Below are 27938 nucleotides of genomic sequence, written 5' to 3'. Positions count from 1 at the left end.
TAATATAAATACATTTTACATTTACACATTTCACTGTTTTTGTCTTACTTGTGCTGCTGCTCTGACAATTTTATTTAAAAAATGTGCATTAATATTTAGAGCAATCACTGCATGACCTACCTGGGAACAAAAAGCATTGGTTCAAATTATATATTGACCTAACGTATTTTTACTGCTTTTAATTATGTTTTTTGTCATTCATGATAAATTTGACAGTTATATGTCTCTGTATCTAAAGTTGTTACAGGTATCTAGTCTACAGAGGCTAGTGAGCTGGTGCTGAGGATTCCTAGGGTGAAGAATCTGAATTGCCATCTCTTCATGCTTCTTCATGCTTGGGTTGTAGATGAAGGCAGTTTCCTGATGGATAAAACACTAAAACACTCATAGTATGATTGATGTAGACCACCTGTAGAATAACTCCTTTACCGTTTGAGTAAAAATGTGTTTTTTGTGAGTGCAACACTCATTAAGAATTTTTTTAACTTTATTTATATATAATTTATATGCGTTTTATTTATGGCAGCTTCAACTTTATAGCTTACCATATTAGAAAGAGAAAAACATGTAATTTCAATACTATGATTTCCTAAATAAAAGTGTTTTCCCTTCAGAAACAGAGTTCAGTGAAATACATAATAGTTAAAGCCAACTTTATTGTAAACCAAAAAAATACACCACTACTCCAAAGCTAGAACAAACTGTTACCTTCACACTCCAATGTGCAATGTATAGGTTACTGAGTTAATTAAGAAGTCTGGGGGTTTGAGGACGAAGGAGAAGCTTTTGCAGGGCCTTGCAGACGAAATGCATGAAAGTAGGGTAAACAGGGAGATGTGGTGATCCTTGTTCTCATCACTATTTGGAAGACTGAGCGGAAGCAGTCCTCTACCAGATGGAAGCTGTGGCTGTCCTCACCATCACCTCATCAAAACAAAAGGTAGTGCAATCAGAATTGTAGATTAGTGAAATGTTAATTGTTATGTAGGTCAAAACCTTCTCTAATGTAAGAACACACAATACCAGACAAAAAATTAAACCAAACAAGAGGACAGGCCTGTCTGTGCTAAAACAACAGATAAACAGTTGTTACAATTCAAATATAAAATCTAAACAGTATATACCAATTCAAATCTTCTATTACCTATCTTACTGTTGGTACATACAAACTTACATACCTTCACTCCTGAGCTGGGCAGCAGATGTCTGTGTACCAACAGTCTGCAGTGATTTCTCTGTTTGACAGCCTCCTTGCATGTGGGCAACTGGGATTTGCCCTCCTACAGTATAGAAAAGACTGTTACATTTACTGTAAATTGTATTGGTCCTACAAATATAATGGCTATGGTACAAGCTATCGGTAACTGACCAGATAAGCAGCAGGTATTGTAGAGATGTGACTAATTAGCAACTAAGCTTGCAACACAACACAGTAATCATTCCAACTAATCATGTTAGAATTTGATAGAACAATGACATAACCCCAAATCACAAGTTGATTTAGGCTCTGACACAGGACGGGGTAATAAACATAACCGCGTTCATCTGCAGGTTCTTTTTGTAGCGATCGACCAGCTGTAGCTCTAAAGTGCAAAGACCTAAAGGCATGCTAACGGCTAACGCAACACACAAACAGGAGCGGCAGCACGTCAACAGGACAAAAGCTCGATCCACCGCTTCCTGCCTGTCGCCGATCGAAGGCCTATCGCTATTAGCTGTTCCCCACACAGGTGTGTGGTTGCACCAACTCAGAGTAGCACATTTGAAAGGGACAAAGGCTCGGTTGACTCACTGTAGCCGTTAGCGACGCTAGCGATTAGCTTGTCTCACATGTGGGTTACTGCATTTTAAACAGACCCAACTAACATATTTAGATATCACAAGTATCAAGCACAAACTTACTACAGCGAGCTAGATCCACCGCTTCCTGTCTGTCGCCGCTGGAAGGGCGATAAAGATCAGCTGTTCCCCACAGGTGTATGTGATTACAGAAAAAGGACAGACGCTAGACCCACCGCTCCCTGCCTGTAGCCGCTCGATGCCGATAGTCATTAGCTTTTCTCCACACAGGTGTGTGGCTGCAGGAGCCCACATGAGCACATTTGAAGGGGACAAAGGCTCGGTCGAATGGCTGTAGCCGTTAGCATAGCTAGCTAGTAACTTGACTCACACATAGGTTACTACATTTAAAACGGACAAACTAACATTTTAAAACATTATAAATATCAAGCATGTACTTACTTCAGTGAGTGGATGACGGACTTTAGGAATAGGTCCTTTTTTTCCAACAGGAGCCGTGAAACAAATCCAGCATTGTACGCACCCTCGTTTGAAATGCACATACGTATAAATGCTGAGGCAGTGTTTCTGGCACCGGTCCGTTAAAAATAAAAGTGACCCACAAATCCTCACTTGTTGATCCCTTGGTAAAGTGAAGAGACTTTGGTGTTGGTTAGAACACCTAAGAACCGAACTATTTCTATGGGAGGACTTGGGTGCTTGTCTGTTCACGGTGAGTGAGAGGGGGGGAAATGGCGGAAGTCCAGTTTTGGTTCGGGATCATTGTGGGGGTGGTGGTTCAGGATTTGCAAGGAGAACTTTCAACCAGTGTGACGACAACTGGGACACGGCCTCAGAGTAGGTCGTGGCTGTTTTCATTGGATGAGAAAATTTACGTTTTCAAAATGTGAAAAAAAGCAGGAAATGCATTTCTACTGTGCTCAGTGTGTGTATATGTGACCCATAGAGTCATAGGGACGCTCCAAAATGTCTAAAAAGTGGATTTTGCATGATATGGGCCCTTTAAGATAAACCAAAGACTAGACATCATTTCAGTGTGCACGGCATATTACAAGATACACAATATGTGTTTTCTAAGTTAAAATACAGGACTGGTAAAACTGCAACAACGAATAGACAAATCTTTAACTACTACTACTACAGCAACACACAGGAACGTAAGAATGGAACACTGGTTTCCTGGATCTAGTAGCGGTAACAAACCCTGTTTATCCATCACGTGAAGAGTCTTCATTAAGTGCCGCTGTGTTAAAAGTTACTTTGTTACTCAATCTGTTCTGCCGTGGGCGTCAGCTGGCTGCGCAATCATCTCGTTCGCTACACAGTGATGAAAAATGTCATAAGGGATTTCTAATAGGCAAAACATCAAATAATGTTTATTTTTTTATTTTTATTTTTTTTTAAATAATCAACAGATTATTCGATTATCAAAATAATTATTAGTTGCAGCCCTACTAGAGTTTGTTTTACTGAAGCAGCAACACTAGCTGTAACAAAGCATATGATACAGTAACACGGTACTATCCAGCCATCCATTTTCAGCCACTTGATCCCATTAAGGGTCGTGGGTGGGGCCATCCCAGCTACCCAAGGGTGAGAGGTGGGAGATCCTGGACAGGTCAACAGTCCATAACAGGATGCTAATACTTTTATGACTTTTAGCAGCAGTTGGAAAATAGCAACATGGGCATACTGTACATTAAGAGTAGTTCACAACGGACTTGCAACGCTTATCTTCAATACTAAGCAATTCTAGAGGCAGGGAATCTAAAATCTTCTTTATCTTAGCTGGATAGTCTGAGCTCTCATTAGTCTGAGAAAGTTGGTTTGGGAGCATATATTTAGGCATGCAAGTACAATTTGCATGATATCAAGACATTCAGGTCTCATATTCTTTAGCCTTAAAAGCATTACCGGAGATCTTTAAATGTGACGCATGACACCCATGTGAAATTTTCATGTTAGCTTGTTCTGTTGTGATAAGAGAGATACTGTAGATACACACTCACCTATAGAGGGGAGGTGGGCTTCCCTGTGCTTCGCAGCTGAACACCACCTCTCTGTTCTTCTCCAGTGTCTCCACTGGATACACAATGCTGCCGGGTTGCTTGGTAAAGACAGGACTCTGCAGGACACTGCTCTCTGTAGGATGGTACACACACCAAACAGACAAGTTGAAAAACCTGTGTCACTGGCCAGTTTGTAAGACAAAAAATGGCCTAGAAGTACACGACAGCAAACAGCAATTTGAACTGCCTGTCATGACACTGGGGAAAAGAGATGAATGGTTAGAAGTAAGTGTGAAGTGTGTATAGAAGTGTCTTTCACAGAGATTCTAAAGGTCAAAGGATATAGAGCCTGATTAGAGTTGAAAAAATGTAAAAAAAAGTCTTTTTTTCTCCTGTCAACCGTTTAAAAAAATGTATTTGCTCAGCGAGTCACCAGTGTCCATGCTGAGGTGCAATTATGTGGTTAGAACACTGTCATGAACACAATGCACTTTCTGTGCATGCTATCAGTGAACATTAGGCAGGACTGAAAATAAGTTGCCTATTATTCCATTATAACAAACACTATAAATTATTGTTGTTTCATGTATTTACAAACATGTGTTACTATATACACACATACATGTACTGTATACTATATTCAGTTATTGGTTAAGTTGATAGTTCAGATCTACCACACCAGACAAGACCCAAGGTGTAGACTGTGCAAAGAGGCCCCTGAGACAATCCAGCACATAACTGCAGGGTGTAAGATCCTGGCAGGTATACAGGAACATCTGCGCAGAGTATAGACTGGAAACCCCAAGATCAAAGTGGGAAACACCGCCCAAGGTGGTAGAGAACGAGGGAGCCAAGATCCTGTGGGACTTCCAGATATAAACAGACAGAATGGTAATGGCGAACCAACCAGACATTGTGGTGGTGGACATAGAACAGAGGAAAGCCGTAGTGGTGGATGTGACAATACCAAGCGATGGCAACATCAGGAAAAAGGAACATGAGAAACTAGAGAAATACCAAGGGCTCAGAGAAGAACTGGAGAAGGCTTGGAAGGTGAAGGCCACAGTGGTGCCTGTGGTGATCGGAGCACTGGGGGCAGTGACCCCCAAATTGGAGGAGTGGCTACAACAGATCCCTGGAAAAACATCCGACATCTCAGTCCAGAAAAGTGCAGTCCTGGGAACAGCAAGGATAGTGCGCAGAACCCTCAAGCTTCCTGGCCTCTGGTAGAGGACCCGAGTTTGGAAAACAGATGAGACCACCCGCGTGGGGTGAGAAGGGAGTAGTAATATACTCAAATATTTACCTGGTGCATTGGTGCATTTATCTTTTCCAAAATGTGTTATTATTATTATTATTATTATTATTATTATTATTATTATTATTATTATTATTATTATTATTATTATTATTATTATTATTATTATATTTTATGATTGTGGCAGAGTGTATAGGACCACAAAATCTCTCTCAACATGTTGATATAATACTGGAAAGTATTGATTTACTGTACAAACACACTTTTCATTATATACACAATAAAACTGCACACATCTACAAGAATTAATGACCACTAATTAAATATGATTTTATGATTAAATAATGTATGTCAGCTGTCAGGTGAGAAATAAATACACGTCAGAAATCAGACATTGTTCATTTCCTTGTTTATCAGTCCACACCCACAGTCCTGAACTAATCATTGATTGATCATTGTCCTGATGACTGAGTTTAACACACACTGCCTACGGAGCAGCCAACACTCACTTTGGGAGGACTACCTACGAGGCAGTCGATTCGTACGCTGCTGTACCTGATCGGCTGCCTTTGTTAATGGGGCTGTTACCTGCGCACCACAGGGGGGGGGGGGCACGCTGAGCCACTTCAACAAAACCTCTGTGAGTCTGTGTTTATCAGTCCTGACACAGGCCTGAACAAGGCTGTGGTCTTCTCATGGAGACATGAAAACACACAGAACCAACACTGGTACTGTGGGGGCAGGAGTGGACCTCCCCGGGCTGACAGGGAAAGGTGTCGAGACCTGGTTTGGCTGGGCGGCAGCGGAGCTAGACGGGGCAGAAGCCGGACTTGACTGGACAGGAGCTGGGCTTGACCGGGCAGCAACAGAGGTCGAGGCAGGTGAGGCACTTGTGGTGTCTGTAGGCTGAGGCACAGGGGCTGACGTGGACTGGAGCACAGGGGCTGATGCAGACTGGAGCACAGGGGCTGATACAGACTGGAGCACAGGGGCTGACGCAGACTGGAGCACAGGGGCTAACACGAACCGAGGCGCTGGAGCGCTCGCTGGGCGAGATGTGACTGAGGAACCGGTGCAGCAGGGTCCATGGGTGGCGGGGCTACAGTGTTTGCGGTTAGTTGGAGTATGAACCCGGAGAAGGAATGTGATACTGAGGCTGGAGACGACCGTGGACCTGTGCCGGGGACGCAAAGAGGTGGAGCTGGAGCAAAGACTTAGGATCCCCTGGATTCTGACTTGGCCGCCTTTGGTGCCAGCTAGAACACCGGCGGCTTGGTCCAGGCCCCTCCCACTCAGGCGTCAAGGTGGGAGCCCAGAGCGAGCCAATAACGTCAGGACCACTCTGAGCCTTTAGCTCCTTCCAGATCTGGCGTCCCTCACCAGGAGCCAACACAACGGTCGGTGGTTGGGTCATAGCACCAGAGTGGATGGAGTCCATGAAAACCCCTCCGGTGAGCAGAGGGGTCAGGGCAGAGTCCAATGACGGCTGTTCCCCAGCAGATGGAGCCAGCGCATCCTCTGGCGGCTGCTGGAGCGCTGGAGCCGAGGTCGTAACAGGGGATCGCAGCAAAGAAGGAACAGACTTCTGAACCGGGTTACGAGACCAACCAGGAACTATAGACCGAATTTGAGCGGGAAACGCCGCCTGTCCTGGCGATGGCTCGGACGATGGAGGAAGTACAGAGCGGCATTCGCCGGGAAGCCGGTGTGTTGGCCAGGAGCTGCACGCGCTCTGCTCCTCGCTCAAGCTGTACCACCACTCCTCCAGCCCGGGGTAGTCGAGCCACCATTCGTCCTCCATTATCACGTCCTCCAGTTCGTCAACAGCGGCCAGCCGAACCTCGACGGTAGGTGCTCCCATGGCTCTATCCAGGAGCCATCTGTAGCACCTCTGGAAGTCCTCGGGCAGATCCGAGCACCGAGACATGGACACATGGACGCGAAGTTAAACAAAAAATGCTGGACGAAAACAAAATTAGGCCCGCAAAACAGGGAGCTGGCTGGGTCCAGGTTTGATCAGATCGTACTGTGACGGACCGACGGAACGCGATCGTGATGCAGGACCCAAATGCACAGCCGGGGGCCAAACTCAGTCTGGTAATTCATTTAATAGACGAACTGGTTAACGTCAAAACAAGAAGCATAAAGTAATCGCACGGTCAGGCACCGGGAATAACGAAAACTGATAAAGGTACCGACAAGGAGCGAGTAACATAGGTAAGTGACGACCAGAATTAGAGAGTCTGCCTCCAAACCCCCAACAGCATTCAACCCTAATGCTAACTTTACTTTGGACTAAGCTATTCCTATTATTATGCAAAACCTAAACCTCTATCACCTCTATATAATAATATAATAATCTATCTGCAGAACTTTGTAAGGTGATTTTGGAAAAAAAAAAGTTTCTAGTAAACACACAAAAGAAGTATGCTATCACACTTCTCGTTGTAGCATACACAGGATCTATTAGAAAACAAGCAGCCCACAAATGCATTTAGTTATTTAACCAGATCTTGTAATGTTTAAAATTGGATTAGCCTGAGCAGAATGGTGCTTAATTTTTCTTAGAAATGCCTTTCAGCTACTCACCAAAATTTCTTGCATTCTAATTAGTTTTGGTATGTGTTGGTTGTTTCGTGATGGCCCACACATAATTAGCCAGGCCATTTAAGGACACAACATCAATTTTTTGGTTTCTGCTCCAATGATTCAATTCTGTAAAACAAATTGGCCATGTGTTGACTGCTACTAGACAACGCTGTGCAATTTGTGGTATGAGATAATACTGACCGTCTTACAATGGCTGGCATTTTGTGTTCAAAATATTCATTACTGTACAAACAGTTCATGAGTCAAGGGCTTTTCAACAGTACCGCACTTGACAAACCAAATTGTGCTGTATGTCCACTACTAGTTAGAATTATGAATAAAAACCTTTTTAGCCTCATATAAAAAGTGAAACATGGCAGATTTATAATATTTCGATACATTGTTTGGACTCCCTAAGTCTTGAAAGAGAAGTTAATGTATGCAGTGGCTTCATTCATCTAAACTTCAAAATAAATGTGATTTTGAGTCACAGAAATGTTGCAATCTCTAAATTTTATACGTTTTTTTGCCTTAATTATGCAGAAATAATTAATGCTCAAATAGATTCCTGTAAACATATTTGTATATGTCATTTTTGTGCTTATATGACAAAAAATATACCAACTATAACTGTATTATAGCATTAGAATAGATATCATTTTACAGCTGTGGTTTTCTATTTTCAGGTGATAATAATAATAAAAGTGTAAATGGGCTTTACACAGAGGTTCAATTCAAGTATGACAACGTTGGATTTGGGGGTCTGCAATTAATCCTCAATATTAATATCTTCAATTTTTCCTCTAATGATTCATAACCTCTCTCAGCAGTTAAAGGGACAGTCAATGAAATTCCTTTTTTTTCCACCAAATGGAGCAGGCAAATACTGTATGCATGCTACTCTGATGTCACATAACAGTGAAACATAATATGCTATTTTACATTTCACACCATTAACTTCACACAGTAAAAGGAGTAATTGTGGCTGTTAAAAACAAATGATTACACAAATGTCTACCTGAGACTCAAAGAGATTTCTTATTTTTGAAATACAGTAGCTACCTTTCTAAGGGAAAAGAACATCAAAATCAGCTATTAAAATGAGGAAAAAAATGTCAGAAATTGTGAAGCACTGGAAGATTATAAAATATAACTAGAAAAAGTAATTTCTCGAGAAACTACGTGGGAGAGCTGATCTGCTGCCGCAACGATGACAAACGCTGATTAAGCTGCTGACGTCAAAAAGTTGACTACGGCAAAACGATGAAAACGATGAAAACGAGAAAACGTTGACAAAGATTAAAACGATGACAAAAGATTGCAAATAAAAAGATGATGATTAAAAGATGACCAAGGTCATACTATGACAATATTAAAGAGATGACAATGATTCAAAAGTTGACCAAGGTTTAAAAGATGTCAAAGATTAAAAAGTTGACCAAGGTGCATTGTTGACAATCATAAATAAGCTGACTAGCTTTTTGATTTGAAGAAAGTATTTGTAAATAATTACCTAACTATGTAATAGTTTAATAACTAATAAAAATTTACCAGTCAGAATCAAATATCTTGCCATTTAGGGTAATAAATTACATTGGTGCTTTTATTTTGAAGGGATTTAGAGGTTGTGTGTGAGTTATTACTAAACTATAAAATAGTCATTAGATAGTCATAATTTATCATTCAATAGCAAGAATAGCCCTATTAAAGGAGTCATATCATGCTTTTCATTCTAAAAAATATTAGACTTTAATGTCTCAGTAAGGTCTCTGTAAATTTTCATCCCATAAAACCCTTTAGATCGTCCACACTGCCCCTGTCAATGTGTGGTTTTCACTCTCCATCAGCAAACGCTGTGTTTTCTGGGCGTGTCGCAAGCGAAGCTGCTCACCACACCTCTGTGCGGAAGCGCATACCTTTTTTGTTGTTGTTTTTTTTTTTAAATTGGCTCCATGGATACGAGCCACCGCACGGTTAGGATACAATAGGTGGCAGTAGTGCGACATTGAGAATGCAATCCACCACAATCCTCCACAGAAGAAGATGACCCACTACAGGACTGCACGACATTAGTCAGCTGGTTCGTAGCGTAGTAGAACCATACGTCTACGATCCCGAATCTGACCCTGAAGCTGAAGAGGAGGCTGTTGAAGTCACCACATTTCGGCTGATGCAAGATGTGTCTCATTGGTAATGTCGCATTTACTTCAATTTAATTGATTTATGTAATTTGCAAAGCGACTAGCGGTTGCTAATGCGAATGCTAAATGGCGTGTGCAGCTTCAATATTCACAACACGACTTACCTGGAAAACTCTCGTTAATAGAAAACACTACTTTAGCTTACATTATACAAATAAAAAAGTTTGAGAGCATAGCTGAAATAATATAAATACATTTTACATTTACACATTTCACTGTTTTTGTCTTACTTGTGCTGCTGCTCTGACAATTTTATTTAAAAAATGTGCATTAATATCACATCGCAATCACTGCATGACCTACCTGGGAACAAAAAGCATTGGTTCAAATTATATATTGACCTAACGTATTTTTACTGCTTTTAATTATGTTTTTTGTCATTCATGATAAATTTGACAGTAATATGTATCTGTATCTAAAGTTGTTACAGGTATCTAGTCTACAGAGGCTAGTGAGCTGGTGCTGAGGATTCCTGGGGTGAAGAATCTGAGTTGCCATCTCTTCATGCTTGGGTTGTAGATGAAGGCAGTTTCCTGATGGATAAAACACTAAAACACTCATAGTATGATTGATGTAGACCACCTGTAGAATAACTCCTTTACCGTTTGAGTAAAAATGTGTTTTTTGTGAGTGCAACACTCATTAAGAATTTTTTTAACTTTATTTATATATAATTTATATGCGTTTTATTTATGGCCGCTTCAACTTTATAGCTTACCATATTAGAAAGAGAAAAACATGTAATTTCAATACTATGATTTCCTAAATAAAAGTGTTTTCCCTTCAGAAACAGAGTTCAGTGAAATACATAATAGTTAAAGCCAACTTTATTGTAAACCAAAAAAATACACCACTACTCCAAAGCTAGAACAAACTGTTACCTTCACACTCCAATGTGCAATGTATAGGTTACTGAGTTAATTAAGAAGTCTGGGGGTTTGGGGCGAAGGAGAAGCTTTTGCAGGGCCTTGCAGACGAAATGCATGAAAGTAGGGTAAACAGGGAGATGTGGTGATCCTTGTTCTCATCACTATTTGGAAGACTGAGCAGAAGCAGTCCTCTACCAGATGGAAGCTGTGGCTGTCCTCACCATCACCTTATCAAAACAAAAGGTAGTGCAATCAGAATTGTAGATTAGTGAAATGTTAATTATTATGTAGGTCAAAACCTTCTCTAATGTAAGAACACACAATACCAGACAAAAAATTAAACCAAACAAGAGGACAGGCCTGTCTGTGCTAAAACAACAGATAAACAGTTGTTACAATTCAAATATAAAATCTAAACAGTATATACCAATTAAAATCTTCTATTACCTATCTTACTGTTGGTACATACAAACTTACATACCTTCACTCCTGAGCTGGGCAGCAGATGTCTGTGTACCAACAGTCTGCAGTGATTTCTCTGTTTGACAGCCTCCTTGCATGTGGGCAACTGGGATTTGCCCTCCTACAGTATAGAAAAGACTGTTACATTTACTGTAAATTGTATTGGTCCTACAAATATAATGGCTATGGTACAAGCTATCGGTAACTGACCAGATAAGCAGCAGTTATTGTAGAGATGTGACTAATTAGCAACTAAGCTTGAAACACAACACAGTAATCATTCCAACTAATCATGTTAGAATTTGATAGAACAATGACATAACCCCAAATCACAAGTTGATTTAGGCTGGACAGGACGGGGTAATAAACATAACCGCGTTCATCTGCAGGTTCTTTTTGTAGCGATCGACCAGCTGTAGCTCTGAAGTGCAAAGGCCTAAAGGCATGCTAACGGCTAACGCAACACATAAACAGGAGCGGCAGCACGTCAACAGGACAAAAGCTCGATCCACCGCTTCCTGCCTGTCGCCGATCGAAGGCCCATCGCTATTAGCACATTTAGTAGCACATTTGAAAGGGACAAAGGCTCAGTTGACTCACTGTAGCCGTATACTATGACAATATTAAAGAGATGACAATGATTCAAAAGTTGACCAAGGTTAAAAGATGTCAAAGATTAAAAAGTTGACCAAGGTGCATTGTTGACAATCATAAATAAGCTGACTAGCTTTTGATTTGAAGAAAGTATTTGTAAATAATTACCTAACTATGTAATAGTTTAATAACTATTAAAAATTTACCAGTCAGAATCAAATATCTTGCCATTTAGGGTAATAAATTACATTGGTGCTTTTATTTTGAAGGGATTTAGAGGTTGTGTGTGAGTTATTACTAAACTATAAAATAGTCATTAGATAGTCATAATTTATCATTCAATAGCAAGAATAGCCCTATTAAAGGAGTCATATCATGCTTTTCATTCTAAAAAATATTAGACTTTAATGTCTCAGTAAGGTCTCTGTAAATTTTCATCCCATAAAACCCTTTAGATCGTCCACACTGCCCCTGTCAATGTGTGGTTTTCACTCTCCATCAGCAAACGCTGTGTTTTCTGGGCGTGTCGCAAGCGAAGCTGCTCACCACACCTCTGTGCGGAAGCGCATACCTTTTTTGTTGTTGTTTTTTTTTTAAATTGGCTCCATGGATACGAGCCACCGCACGGTTAGGATACAATAGGTGGCAGTAGTGCGACATTGAGAATGCAATCCACCACAATCCTCCACAGAAGAAGATGACCCACTACAGGACTGCACGACATTAGTCAGCTGGTTCGTAGCGTAGTAGAACCATAGTAGTAACCCCAAATCACAAGTTGATTTAGGCTGGACAGGACGGGGTAATAAACATAACCGCGTTCATCTGCAGGTTCTTTTTGTAGCGATCGACCAGCTGTAGCTCTGAAGTGCAAAGGCCTAAAGGCATGCTAACGGCTAACGCAACACACAAACAGGAGCGGCAGCACGTCAACAGGACAAAAGCTCGATCCACCGCTTCCTGCCTGTCGCCGATCGAAGGCCCATCGCTATTAGCTGTTCCCCACACAAGTGTGTGGTTGCACCAACTCAGAGTAGCACATTTGAAAGGGACAAAGGCTCAGTTGACTCACTGTAGCCGTTAGCGACGCTAGCGATTAGCTTGTCTCACATGTGGGTTACTGCATTTTAAACAGACCCAACTAACATATTTAGATATCACAAGTATCAAGCACAAACTTACTACAGCGAGCTAGATCCACCGCTTCCTGTCTGTCGCCGCTGGAAGGGCGATAAAGATCAGCTGTTCCCCACGATAACAAAAGATTGCGAATAAAAAGATGATGATTAAAAAGATGACCAAGGTCATACTATGACAATATTAAAGAGATGATCAGCTGTTCCCCACAGGTGTATGTGATTACAGAAAAAGGACAGACGCTAGACCCACCGCTCCCTGCCTGTAGCCGCTCGATGCCGATAGTCATTAGCTTTTCTCCACACAGGTGTGTGGCTGCAGGAGCCCACATGAGCACATTTGAAGGGGACAAAGGCTCGGTCGAATGGCTGTAGCCGTTAGCATAGCTAGCTAGTAACTTGACTCACACATAGGTTACTACATTTTAAACGGACAAACTAACATTTTAAAACATTATAAATATCAAGCATGTACTTACTTCAGTGAGTGGATGATGGACTTTAGGAATAGGTCCTTTTTTTCCAACAGGAGCCGTGAAACAAATCCAGCATTGTACGCACCCTCGTTTGAAATGCACATACGTATAAATGCTGAGGCAGTGTTTCTGGCACCGGTCCGTTAAAAATAAAAGTGACCCACAAATCCTCACTTGTTGATCCCTTGGTAAAGTGAAGAGACTTTGGTGTTGGTTAGAACACCTAAGAACCGAACTATTTCTATGGGAGGACTTGGGCGCTGCCGTGCTGGTCTGTTCACGGTGAGTGAGAGGGGGGAAATGGCGGAAGTCCAGTTTTGGTTCGGGATCATTGTGGGGGTGGTGGTTCAGGATTTGCAAGGAGAACTTTCAACCAGTGTGACGACAACTGGGACACGGCCTCAGAGTAGGTCGAGGCTGTTTTCATTGGATGAGAAAATTTACGTTTTCAAAATGTGAAAAAAGCAGGAAATGCATTTCTACCGTGCTCAGTGTGTGTATATGTGACCCATAGAGTCATAGGGACGCTCCAAAATGTCTAAAAAGTGGATTTTGCATAATATGGGCCCTTTAAAGCAAAAGATTTAGATTAAGCCCTTTCACAATAAAAGCACCCTAATAAGTGTGAGTGGTTATTTACTGAACTCTAAAGTAGTCTCATTAACGATTGGTAAGTATTCAGAACCAGAAATTTTCTAATCAATCTTGCCATTAAAGATAATAAATGGTAATTGGTGCTTTTATTTTGAAAGGATTTAGAGGAAATGTGTGGGGGTAATAGCGTAGCTGTCAATTAGTCTTTAAATAATCATAATTACCCATTCAAAGGCAAAAACAGTGCAGTTAAAGCTAATAATTGGCATTGGTGCTTTTATTTTGAAAGGATGTAGAGGAAGCATGTGTGGGTAATTACTAAACTGTTAATCTATCTTTAAATAGTCATAATTACCCTACTAAAAGCAGAAATACTGCTTTTAAAGCTAATTATTTGGCTTGGTGCTTTTATTTTTAAAGGATTTAGAGGAAGTGCGTGCTTAATTACTACACAATCCAATAGTGTAGTTGACTAATCAGTAACAAGCATGGAACTGCTCTGTACACTGAGCATCAGCAGTTTGACCTGTCAGTCAAATCTGCAGCTGCGCCGTCGCCATGGAGACGAAAGGCGGGAAAATCAGGCTCAGTGTGCTCTGTAAAAGCAGAGTTTCACCCTGTATAAACAGGCTCGTTCCAGCTAAAGCATAATAGTTATCACAAAAATTATTTCATTTTACAAGTCCCAAGGCTTCAATGAGCAAATGGTGTGAATTTTATGTTTAAGGACAAAAGCTTGTAGCCACAGTGGCAATTTCAAAATATGTCTCCTCTGTTTTTCTCCCCACACGTCTGCCGAAAATTATCATTAGAGTCTATGGGAGAATTTCAGGATGTCTCTGCGCTTTGAGGTTGATAGCGACTAAAGTATAGGTCTGAGGGTATATCCAGACACATCATTAGAAAGAAGACAAGTATGACTACGATTTAGTGAAGTAATTACGTTGATAGAGTAAAAATTGTGGCTGTAGTGACAAGTTAAAGACAGAAATTCTGTCTTAAAAAAGCGCACCTTCTCACTGTAGCTGTGACATCACGCACTCTAGCAGACGCAATACACACTAATGGAAAAGCTGAAAATTTAACAAAAACCACACGATATTTAAACGCTCACAAGTCGAAAAGTATAGAAGATACGAAGACGCTGATTTACACTGATAAAGTTGAAAGATGATAGACGCTTCTGAAGTTGAAATGACGTTTCTACGCCAAAGTATGACGATGATAGACGCTGATGAAAAGAGGAAAGTTGACACAAAGTTGAACGATGATTCCCATAGACGACCATTATAAAAAAAACGACGGAAAAAGTTGAATAACGTTAAAAGTTGAAAAGCTGAAAACGTGAAAAGTAATAGCCCCCATCTCCTCAAGACGACACACGTTTAGAAAGTTGAACGACGATTCTACGATGAAGCGTTGAGACGATGAAAGCGACCGAAAAACGGGTGAAATAATAAGAAGAATAACTAGAAAAAGTAATTTCTCGAGAAATTACGTGGGAGAGCTGATCTGCTGCCGCAACGATGACAAACGCTGATTAAGCTGCTGACGTCAAAAAGTTGACTGCGTCCAAAAGTTGACTACGACAAAAAGATGAAAACGATGAAAACGATGAAAACGATGAAAACGAGAAAACGTTGACAAAGAATAAAACGATGACAAAAGATGGCGATTTAAAAAATTCCTAATTTGACCAAGCTGAAAAGATGTCAAAGATTAAAAAGTTGACCAAGTTGCATTGTTGACAATCATAAACAAGCTGACTAGCTTTTTGATTTGAAGAAAGTATTTGTAAATAATTACCTAACTATGTAATAGTTAAATAACTATTAAAAATTTACCAGTCAGAAACAAAAATCTTGCCATTTAAGATAATAAATTACATTGGTGCTTTTATTTTGAAAGGATTTAGAGGTTGTGTGTGGGCGATTACTAAACTATAAAATAGTTATTAGATAGTCATAATTTATCATTCAATAGCAAGAATAGCCCTATTAAAGCAAAAGATTTAGATTTAGCCCTTTCACAATAAAAGCACCCTAATAAGTTTGAGTGGCTATTTACTGAACTCTAAAGTAGTCCCATTACCGATTGGTAAGTATTCAGAACCACAAACTTTCTAATCAATCTTGCCATTAAAGGTAATAAATTGTAATTGGTGCTTTTATTTTGAAAGGATTTAGAGGAAATGTGTGGGGGTAATAGCGTAACTGTCAATTAGTCTTTAATTACCCATTAATAATCATAATTACCCATTCAAAGGCAAAAACAGTGCAGTTAAAGCTAATATTTGGCATTGGTGCTTTTATTTTGAAAGGATGTAGAGGAAGCACGTGTGGGTAATTACTAAACTGTTATTCTATATTTAAATAGTCATAATTACCCATCTAAAAGTTGAAATATTGCTATTAAAGCTAATTATTTGGCTTGGTGCTTTTATTTTGAAAGGATTAAGAGGAAGTGTGTGCTTAATTACTACACAATCCAATAGTGTAGTTGAGTAATCAGTAACAAGCATGGAACTGCTGTCTACACTGAGCATCAGGAGTTTGACCTGTCAGTCAAATCTGCAGCTGCGCCGTCGCCATGGAGACGAAAGGCGGGAAAATCAGGCTCACTCTGCTCTGTAAAAGCAGAGTTTCACCCTGTATTAACAGGCTCGTTCCAGCTAAAGCATAATAGTTATCACAAAAATTATTTCATTTTACGAGTCCCAAGGCTTCAATGAGCAAATGGTGTGAAGTTTATGTTTAAGGACAAAAGCTTGTAGCCACAGTGGCAATTTCAAAATATGTCTCCTCTGTTTTTCTCCCCAGACGTCTGCCGAAAATTATCATTAGAGTCTATGGGAGAATTTCAGGATGTCTCTGCGCTTTGAGGTTGATAGCGACTAAAGTATAGGTCTGAGGGTATATCCAGACACATCATTAGAAAGAAGACAAGTATGACTACGATTTAGTGAAGTAATTACGTTGATAGAGTAAAAATTGTGGCTGTAGTGACAAGTTAAAGACAGAAGTTCTGTCTTAAAAAAGCGCACCTTCTCACTGTAGCTGTGACATCACGCACTCTAGCAGAGCCAATACACACTAATGGACAAGCTGAAAATTTAACAAAAACCACACGGTATTTAAACGCTCACAAGCCGAAAAGTATAGAAGATACGAGGACGCTGATTTACACGGAGAACGCTGAAAGATGATAGACGCTTTTGACGTTGAAATGACGTTTCTACGCCAAAGTATGACGATGACAGAAGCTGACGAAAAGAGGCAAGTTGACAAAAAGTTGAACAATGATTCCCATAGACGACCATTATAAAAAAAACGACGGAAAAAGTTGAATAACGTTAAAAGTTGAAAAGCTGAAAACGTGAAAAGTAATAGCCCCCATCTCCTAAAGACGACACACGTTTAGAAAGTTGAACGGCGATTCTACGACGAAGCGTTGAGACGATGAAAGCGACCGAAAAACGGGGCGAAATAATAATAACTAGAAAAAGTAATTTCTCGAGAAATTACGTGGGAGAGCTGATCTGCTGCCGCAACGATGACAAACGCTGATTAAGCTGCTGACGTCAAAAAGTTGACTACGGCAAAACGATGAAAACGATGAAAACGAGAAAACGTTGACAAAGATTAAAACGATGACAAAAGATGGCGATTAAAAAGATGATGATTAAAAAGATGACCAAGGTCATACTATGACAATATTAAAGAGATGACAATGATTCAAAAGTTGACCACGTTTAAAATATTAAAAAGTTGACCAAGGTGCATTGTTGACAATCATAAATAAGCTGACTATCTTTTTGATTTGAAGAAAGTATTTGTAAATAATTACCTAACTGTGTAATAGTTTAATAACTAGTAGAAATTTACCAGTCAGAAACAAAAATCTTGCCATTTAAGGTAATAAATTACATTGGTGCTTTTATTTTGAAAGGATTTAGAGGTTGTGTGTGGGCGATTACTAAACTATAAAATAGTCATTAGATAGTCATAGTTTATCATTCAATAGCAAGAATAGCCCTATTAAAGCAAAAGATTTAGATTTAGCCCTTTCAGAATAAAAGCACCCTAATAAGTTTGAGTGTCTATTTACTGAACTCTAAAGTAGTCCCATTAACGATTGGTAAGTATTCAGAACCACAAATTTTTTAATCAATCTTGCCATTAAAGGTAATAAATTGTAATTGGTGCTTTTATTTTGAAAGGATTTAGAGGAAATGTGTGGGGGGTAATAGCATAACTGTCAATTAGTCTTTAATTACCCATTAATAATCATAATTACCCATTCAAAGGCAAAAACAGTGCAGTTAAAGCTAATAATTGGCATTGGTGCTTTTATTTTGAAAGGATGTAGAGGAAGCACGTGTGGGTAATTACTAAACTGTTAATCTATCTTTAAATAGTCATAATTACCCATCTAAAAGTTGAAATATTGCTATTAAAGCTAATTATTTGGCTTGGTGCTTTTATTTTGAAAGGATTTAGAGGAAGTGTGTGCTTAATTACTACACAATCCAATAGTGTAGTTGAGTAATCAGTAATAAGCATGGAACTGCTGTCTACACTGAGCATCAGCAGTTTGACCTGTCAGTGAAATCTGCAGCTGCGCCGTCACCATGGAGACGAAAGGCGGGAAAATCAGGCTCACTCTGCTCTGTAAAAGCAGAGTTTCACCCTGTATAAACAGGCTTGTTCCAGCTAAACCATGATAGTTATCACAAAAATTATTTCATTTTACGAGTCCCAAGGCTTCAATGAGCAAATGGTGTGAATTTTATGTTTGAGGATAAAAGCTTGTAGCCACAGTGGCAATTTCAAAATATGTCTCCTCTGTTTTTCTCCCCAGACGTCTGCCGAAAATTATCATTAGAGTCTATGGGAGAATTTCGGGATCTCTCTGCGCTTTGAGGTTGATAGCGACTAAAGTATAGGTCTGAGGGTATATCCAGACACATCATTAGAAAGAAGACAAGTATGACTACGATTTAGTGAAGTAATTATGTTGATAGAGTAAAAATTGTGGCTGTAGTGACGAGTTAGAGACAGAAGTTCTGTCTTAAAAAAGCGCACCTTCTCACTGTAGCTGTGACATCACGCACTCTAACTGACCCAATACACACTAATGGAAAAGCTGAAAATTTAACAAAAACCACACCATATTTAAACGCTCACAAGTCGAAAACTATAAAAGATACGAGGACGCTGATTTAGACGGAGAACGCTGAAAGATGATAGACGCTTTTGACGTTGAAATGACGTTTCTACGCCAAAGTATGACGATGACAGAAGCTGACGAAAAGAGGCAAGTTGACAAAAAGTTGAACGATGATTCCCATAGACGACCATTATAAAAAAACGACGAAAAACGTTAGAAAAATAAATAAAGAAAAATAAAGAGCGAAGATATCAATAGTGTGAGAGCTGTTCAGCTCTCCCACTAATAAAGCTTAGAAAAACAATACAGTGAATGCTTTGCAGCATTCACTGTGATAAAGCTTAGAAAAACAATACAGTGAATGCTTTGCAGCATTCACTGTGATAAAGCTTAGAAAAACAATACAGTGAATGCTTTGCAGCATTCACTGTGATAAAGCTTAGAAAAACAATACAGTGAATGCTTTGCAGCATTCACTGTGATAAAGAGCGAAGATCTCAATAGTGTGAGAGCTGTTTAGCTCTCCCACTAATAAAGAGCGAAGATCTCAATAGTGTGAGAGCTGTTCAGCTCTCCCACTAATAAAGACCGAAGATATCAATAGTGTGAGAGCTGTTCAGCTCTCCCACTAAATATTGTTTGTTCTTATCATTAGACAATATGTACAGTATAATATGCATGAGGTCAATTCTAGCAGCAATTCAGTTCTCCGCAAATACTGTACATGCTGCAGGAAACTTTTCTGGCTATTTAGCCTCTCCCTATGCAGTGAAGTTGTGCTGAACTGAACACAAGTAGGTCACTATTAAAATGCTAAACCTATATTCCAGTTACCTGCACCAGGCCTCCCAGTAGGTCCCACACACCAGCAACGGGATGTTGCTCCTCTCACAGTTACAACCATCTACATGTGAATCTGCAGGGGAAATATGTCAGCCCAAAGCAGCAGGTTATTACCACAGGGATTACCCTCAAAACTGCAAATAGGGTGTTGCCTACATTACAGTCACAAGATTTTGAAAACTTAAATTGGGTGATGTGTAGAATGGTTTGCGCCCCCACTTTCAGCATTATGGCAGTGTGAGGATTCTGTCTCTCACATAAAAGCTTAATGTTTATGCTTTGTACTGTCTGTACAGTACAATACAGGCCGAGGTTGTACCAACAGGCAACATGTAACAGATTAACAGCACAAACTACAAACATTTTACAAATTTGTATGTGCAAATTGCATCATTGATGCAGCAGACATTAAGTATATCACACAACAGAAAAGAGAGATTGACAGAATTCAGTAATATAAGAACTGGTTTCTGTGTCTAGTGGTTCTTGTCCGGAGGCTGATAAAGCAGAAGGGCTAAAGGGTAACCTTCAATGCGAAAATGAGAGGAGTCCTTTAGAATGCCGCAAGCTCGACAAATGCAGCATTTCCTAAAAGTCTGTTCTATAGCTGGAAGTAGAGTTCCTACCTTGAGCTGCTTTCACCACCCACTGCAATTCCCTGCACTCAACGACAGTATCGTTTCTGTACCAGACTTTTACAGTTTTTGCCTATTGCTTACACACTAAAAGTGAATGCTTAGACCAAAGCCTCAATACTTAAAAATTATTGTAGCACAGTGTTAAACACAGAGTTCACAGTTTTATACTGTACTTGCCCCCCTACAGCCCCTTTCTAAATGCAATTGAGGCAGTGGAAAGTATATGATCAACAACCATACACCCAAATGACTCTCCTGCAAGCCAGGGAAGAGGCATGTGGAGACATTGAGGTGGATTTGACACTTTTGATATTTTCCCCGATGCCCATGAGCAAATCGCCTGTGACGTGAATGAGGTCTTGTGGCCAGACCCACTAAGAAGAAGGGATCCATGAGCCCCCCCACCACACACACACTGTTTCTTCTGTATCTTTTGTTGATAAAATTCTGTAAGAATGTTTTTCCATCCATCCATCCATCCATCCATCCATCCATCCATCCATCCATCCATTTTCATCCGCTTCATCCGTGATAACATCTGAAGCTGCTGTCCTGACAGAACCCCTCTCTGAGGGAATTGAACCTGTAACCTTGGTGACAGGAGCTATGAGTTGGAGGACAGCTATTTTTGGTCACACTATGGTCACACTATGGTCTATCCTGCATCACACTTCACACACATAACCTAACCTCAATATACAGTTGGTTGGTCGAGCAACAAATCCGGAGCACTTATAATCAATAATGTAGCATTCACAATTAAGAATAGATAGGTCTTAGATTAAGTCCATGAAAAGTAAACTACAGTATATGAGCCTAAACTGCACATTGTCGCTGTTTCATATAAGACACCAATAAGATAACAAATCCATCCGTCCATTTTCCAAGCCGCTTATTCCCTAATGCGGGGTCACGGGGGTGCTGGAGCCTAAGCCAGCTGGCTATGGGCGAGAGGCAGGGTACACCCTGGACGGGTCGCAAATCCATCGCAAGGCAACACAGAGACATACAACCATTCACACACACTCTCACACCTACGGGCAATCGAGAGAGTCCAATCAACCTAATGCACGTCTTTGGACTGTGGGAGGAAGCCGGGGAGAACCCAGAGAGAACCCACGCAAAAACAAGGAGAACGTGAAAACTCCACACAGAAAGGCACCAGGGCCGCCTCCGGGAATCAAACCCAGAACCTTCTTGCTGTGAGGCGACGGTGCAATGGCACAATGTGTTGTATAACAGCAAATCAAGGGGTTGGTCAACTCTTCTCACAAGATCATTAAAAATGCAGCAATATGTGCTGTTTATTTTTGGTGGCCCTTACGGCTTGCCACTAGTGTGTAAAGACTGACTATAGCAAATTGATTTCAATTAAGCGAGCCTGACTCACACAAAATACAAAACTTTTTTTTGATGAATGGGAACCCTATTTGTCTACAGACTAATGAGTAAATAGACAAATGGTAGTTCACTGAAAAAAGGAATGCATTATAGTAGTCCAATATGATGGAGAAGAAACTCCTGATTTTTAAGAATGCAGCGTTTAGGAACCTACTTTTTAAATAGACTTTATGTTTGCTTTTATTCACTTATTAGAGCAGTCACTACATACTGTACTGTTAACTTCTTATTTCCTATTACTTTTGTCATTACTATTTTTCTATTATCGTTGATTATTATATAATGTTAAGAACTGGCTGAAGTTCTTACTGTATATGGTTGTCATACAACTGACATGCTGCTCAAGTGTCCTGCTTTGAATTGCCCCTCGAGAATAAATACATTTTCCAATTTAGCCTTAGTGATCACTACGGTAATGAATTCTCCAGTGATGGTACAAATGAGCTTGTATGATGTAACTCATGACTCGTATCCAGGAATCAAAGGCTGGGCATGCAATAACGAAGAGGCCTCACCTCCACTAGTCCTTCAAACTAAATGACAAAATACAATCGTATGTCTTTTTAAATTGTTATAATTGAAAATTGATACCTTGATACAGTATGTGTGTGTGTGTGTGTGTGTGTGTGTGTGTGTGTGTGTGTGTGTGTGTGTGTGTGTGTGTGTGTGTGTGTGTGTGTGTGACAAATTTAAAAAAATATACAGGTATGAAATTTTTATATATAAATATAAGAATACAATACAATAAAAAAAGACTTTAATGAAAGTTTGCATATATGTCTTTATGGTTAACACCAAACCTCTGCTCACTGATTAAACATGTACTATGCTTCTTCATAACAAAACGTAAGCTGTTAGAAAAGAAAGGTTGAATGTAAATTCTTGTTTTTTCCTCTCCTAGTCAACCACAGAAAACTAAGGCTAAATCAGCAGTGGCAACTCTGTCTGCACATGCATATGGCAAACACCTCCTATACCTACAGACAACAGCAAAGTGATCTTGACTGATTTCATTTCAAAAGACCATGAATAAAACATGTCTTCATATGCATATCAAAAAACAAGAGTTGACAAAACAAAATAAAGCTAAACAAAAATTTAGGAGCAGGGAAAAGAGAACAGAGCTTTCTCTTGAACCTGCTTTGAATCCCTAACACTCACCCACCAACTCACTTCAGCTCAGCTCAGTGGCCATGTGGGCATACACCGTCCCCCATCTGGGCATAATTGCCTCTCCTGAGAAAAAGCATGTGAGAGCACCTAGAGACACCTGTCCAGGTTAGCAAAACATGTACTTCAGTTTTATGTTCTACAGCTGAGCTCTCACTAATACTATAATCGAACAGATCTCAACCTTAATGAAAGCTATAACAAAGCAGAAGACAGTGTTTAATATGATGAAAAACTCCAGTGAGTCCAAATGTTTAACTAAGATCTGAATAATTTTAACAAATTCTTGATTTCCTACTTTAGATGAATAAACCAACTGTACCTCAGTAATGTACACCTAATCAGGACACAATGAAATGAGGACAGCTGGCCTGGTTTGAAGGTGTGCATCAGCACATTGCACCATGCAAAAGGCCACAGAATTTGCCTAGCAGTCTGTTTCAGCTGGCCTAGCACCAGCAGGCTCGCTGCAGGCTGTTCACCCAGTGGAATTACAGAGGTCAGTGTTCATTCTGTCACTGTAGATTGGCCTGAAGAGATCAGGGAAAAACTACTAGAAGTGACATTGACATATAAGGTCAAATGACATGTACATAACCTAAGGAATGCTCTTCATGGCCAATTGGCACGGTTCCTGAGAAAAGTGCATCATCCAGGATAAAAAGTTAAGGATTACGGCTATCATAACAGATGCCGAAATTATTTTTGATTAGTCAACAATAACAAACCACACAGCTGAACCTAGACAACATGCTGACCTGTCAGCATCTTTAGTTAGACTAAATGTTTGGACGTTAATAGCAGAGGATTTCAATTGAAATGCAGTTTCGCTTAATAATCTTTAATGTATCATCACAACTTATGAAATGTCAACTTGACCCGTCAGCTGTCACAGTTAAAGAAGGATTTGTATCCCAGCGGGCACACAACCGACCTTCAACGTTAAAATATGGTTCAAACAGTGTCAGTCGTTGATGTGATGTTGATGTAACATTGAAACAGCGTTAATTCTAACGGTTGTAAAAAGAGTGTCAAATACTGATAAATCAACATTGACATATGATTGAAATACTGTGAGTTATGTTTGTAACGTTGATGTAACATTTAAACAACATTTAATGCGAACTGTTGTATAAAGGTTGACAAAATACTGATAAATCAACGTTGACATAGGGTTAAAATAATATCAGTTGTTTCTGTGGCATTGAGGAAACATTGAAACAACGTTTGATGCTGACGGTTGTAAAAAGGTTAACAAAATACCTAAAGGTTGTAAAAAGGCAAAAAAAGCCCTTACATGAAATTAAAAAAATATTAACGTTTAAATGACAGATTGTCTTTAACATACAGTATGTTATTAATCAGACTTTATTTTCTGTACATGTAAATACTTATTTAAATTAACATTTTTGAACTTGAACGGAATTTTATTACATTTTTTAAATGTTTAAATATGCAGAATTTATGAAAATTATCTAAACGTGTGTTTTGATTTTTGTCCTTAGATGCTGTCATCACAACTTATGATTCTACATCATTAATTATATGGAAGACAATGAACACATATACTGTACACAGAGTTGTTGAGTGGTGGTGGAACAAAGATAGAACTTTAAGTGTTTCTTTTCCGCTTTGTCTTCCAGCAGACAGGTGGCGCTGTGGCGTCCAGTGTTTGCCCTGTTTGTTCATTAGTGGTGTCATGTGATTTTCAGGTTTGGTTCTTGTTTGTAATAGAGGTAACTTGTATTACATCTGGCATTAGTTTGGTAAGTTAGTTTGATTAATGTTTCCTTATTATCAGTTTCAATGTCAATGACAATGTGAGTTGCAATACTGATCATGCTATATTTAGCTGACTTAAATGTCATCTTTACATTTTTTATTTGCATATTTATTGTGTCTGTATTTATTTAATGTTCAATGCTGGTCTGTAACAAAATTTAATGTGCTCTGTCTGAGCATATTTTATAGGTGCACAAAGGTAAGCATGTGAAAGAAATGTCTAAGACAAGATGCTAAATTTACACAGTGTATGATCTGATGTATTTGACGTTTCCATTCCTTTTTATGTGTGTGCAGCCATTGAGGTTTGATTATTTTACCTTTGTTTCCTGTCGTTCCTGTCATTACTTTATGTACTTGTGTTTTTTCATAATAAATGCTGTGTATACTGGACATATATGTTGTAGTTTGACAGTGGACATTGGTGGATTTTGGAGGATGACAAAAGAAAATATGCAGCAACAAGCACGGCTCATCAACCAGGCGGCATATGGACACCAGAGCGTCCACATTGTCATGCTACCTGACCAGTCAGTATCAACACTATAGGCCCTAATTTGGTGATTACTCAATTACTAATTCCATCTCATTACTCGTTTGCAGCCGATTAACGGATTAACCCCTGATGTCATCTCCGCCTCCTCCCCCTCTTCATTGGCTCCCACACCTGACCCGGACTCCTGGCAGCTCCTCTCCTCTTTGGACTCCTTAGCTCCTGATGTGAGCTTCCATAGGTCCTGTTTCACCTTTGAACTCCAGCAATAAATATTGCCTGTTCTGCAACTAGTCTCTGGGTCTGAGTCTGCTCACTCACAGTTTGGTACACAGCCATGTTGAGGTTGATAAAAAAACATAAGTCAACGTAAACGTATCGTTGATAGATAACCATAAATCAACGTAGACGTAACGTTGAAAAACGACCATAAATTTACGTACATGTAATGTTGATGAACGACCATAAATCAGTGTAAATGTAACGTTGATGAACGCCCATAAATCAATGTGCATGTAACGTTGATGAACGCCCATAAATCAACGTGCATGTAACGTTGATGAATGACCATAAATCAGCATAAATGTAACGTTGATGATTGACCATAATGCAACATTGAAATAACGTTGCCCCCTCAACATTGATTCACCTTTCAAAATCTAAATATAACCCAATGGTTATTCAACCATAATTATAATGTTGCCTCAATGTTGTCTCAACGTTGAAATGCCTGCTGGGATGCCAATTCACTTCTAATATAAATGCAGTGTGGAAGGGCACTGGCTATTAACAGAAATCAAATATGAATAAAATCTTACATGGCATTATACAACACATATATTCCATTTTCTCAATCTTGTTTAATGTTGACATTAAACAAAGACAAAGAAACCACAAATAATGTAAAAAAAAACAACCTCTAAGTCAATGCCCTACAGTATGTCACATTGTCTTTCTCACATGTTGGCATGAAACTGACTTACTGAAGATGTCAGCTCTCATCCTAGGAAATTGTCCAGATTTTGGAAACTCTAAATTTGTTGTTGTCACAAATTATAATAATGATATACACTGTTATCTTTGATAATTATATATGTACTGTACATATTTCCATCAGCTTTGTGCGTAGCTCTGTTGACTTTATTATCTATTGCTTTTACTTACATGTAATATGTGAAGTCATTAAGTGTATTTTTGTACTATTACAGAACTGATTGTGGCTGGCAAGTTCAAATACACAAGCCAAAACATTGTGCAGCAGCAGAATAGACTAATGCAATTGTCACCAATGTATAGATAATATTGTTAGGTCATTAGGAAACAAGGCACAGTGCCATGTGGCTAGAAACCTTGTTGTTGTTGGTGGTCTCTTAGAATATGTTCCCATTTTATAAGTTATTTGAATCATTCTCACTAAATGGATGCGCAAAATTGCGACACAGTCACAAAGATCCTGTTAATGAAATTAAGCCAACAAGTCATTTACAGTATCTGTTCGTCCTCAAAACTCAAAAACTCACAATATCACAATAATCTGTCTATTAATACCAGAAAATATCTGATGGAGGAAGTCGCTGCATATTGATGTGTTGCATAATGCATACTTGTACTCTTGACCTGAGACAGTAAAACAGCTTGCAAGCAATATCACAAGTGAAATTAGGACTGGTGTGTACTGGATTTGTTTGTTGTATATGTTTAAATATATGGGATTAAAGAAGATGGTTGACCCTAGACACAGATATTTGTGCATAAATAATGAATCCATATTAGGGTTGTATAACTGGACAAAGGCAGGGTACACCCTGGACGGGTCGCCAGTCCATCGCAGGGCAACGCATAGACAGACAACCATTCACTCACACACTCACACCTACGGGCAATGGAGAGAAGCCAATCAACCTAATGCACGTCTTTGGACTGTGGGAGGAAGCTGGAGAACCCGGAGAGAACCCACGCAAACACGGGGAGAACGTGCAAACTCCACACAGAAAGGCACCAGGGCCGCCTCCGGGAATCGAACCCGGATGGGATGATGATGGAAAAATGCATCTTTGTAAGATTTGTCTTTGTGCAAATGTGCTGTAGTTCCCTGGGCTACCAACATTTATCTTCTACTGCTAGGACAATGATGTATGAGGTATACTTTAATAGTAAAAGTCAGGCCAGTTTTAAAGTTTGATTTTAAAGATGATACACAATCATCCATTTTCATCTCCTAAAGCATCTTCCTGCAAAGCCACCTAAGGAGGATTTGGCACCTGTGGCAGAAGTTCAAAAACTGAGATGATACAATCTTGTTCAAGTGGGTGAATTTTGTTCAAAATGCAGAAACAAAGACTCAGAAGATGAACAGAATGTGGATGTACTGGTCATGATAAGACAATGGGTGATACTAATAATTATTTTTAAAATGGCAACAGCAAAAAAGCCTTTAGCCTTTAAATAAATTCC

The 27938-nt window shown here is 39.5% G+C and overlaps 2 protein-coding genes and 1 long non-coding RNA gene across 10 annotated transcripts in view; 1 reads left to right on the top strand and 2 right to left on the bottom strand.

The window, feature by feature from the left end:
* Positions 1 to 27938, top strand: part of LOC129604081 (protein NYNRIN-like) — a 448396-nt gene that overhangs the window by 116533 nt on the left and 303925 nt on the right. The window lies entirely within an intron of this gene.
* LOC114856382 (contactin-4-like) overlaps positions 1 to 27938 on the bottom strand; it is a 193867-nt gene that overhangs the window by 141355 nt on the left and 24574 nt on the right. For 4 of the 5 annotated variants that reach the window (XM_029152285.3, XM_029152288.3, XM_029152289.3 and 1 more), the window contains exon 3: positions 3810 to 3942. In XM_029152285.3, the coding sequence (XP_029008118.1) occupies positions 3810 to 3942 (133 nt within the window). Of the gene's footprint in view, positions 1 to 3809; positions 3943 to 27938 lie in introns of those variants that run through there. The other variant, XM_029152291.3, reaches the window with a different exon arrangement.
* On the bottom strand, positions 637 to 2215 carry LOC129604084 (uncharacterized). Of its 2 annotated transcripts, XR_008694674.1 has the most exons (3): positions 1903 to 2215; positions 1179 to 1280; positions 637 to 924 (listed from the first exon to the last, which is right to left on the bottom strand). It is a non-coding gene; the product is annotated as an uncharacterized LOC129604084 (long non-coding RNA). The 2 variants fall into 2 exon arrangements; XR_008694673.1 differs by lacking the exon at positions 1903 to 2215 and having other exon boundaries at positions 1179 to 1896.

The sequence above is a fragment of the Betta splendens genome, chromosome 5, assembly GCF_900634795.4.
Source record: "Betta splendens chromosome 5, fBetSpl5.4, whole genome shotgun sequence".
Taxonomy (NCBI): Eukaryota; Metazoa; Chordata; class Actinopteri; order Anabantiformes; family Osphronemidae; genus Betta; species Betta splendens.
Note: the sequence above shows the minus strand (reverse complement) of the source record. Positions and strands in the feature narration are given on the sequence as shown.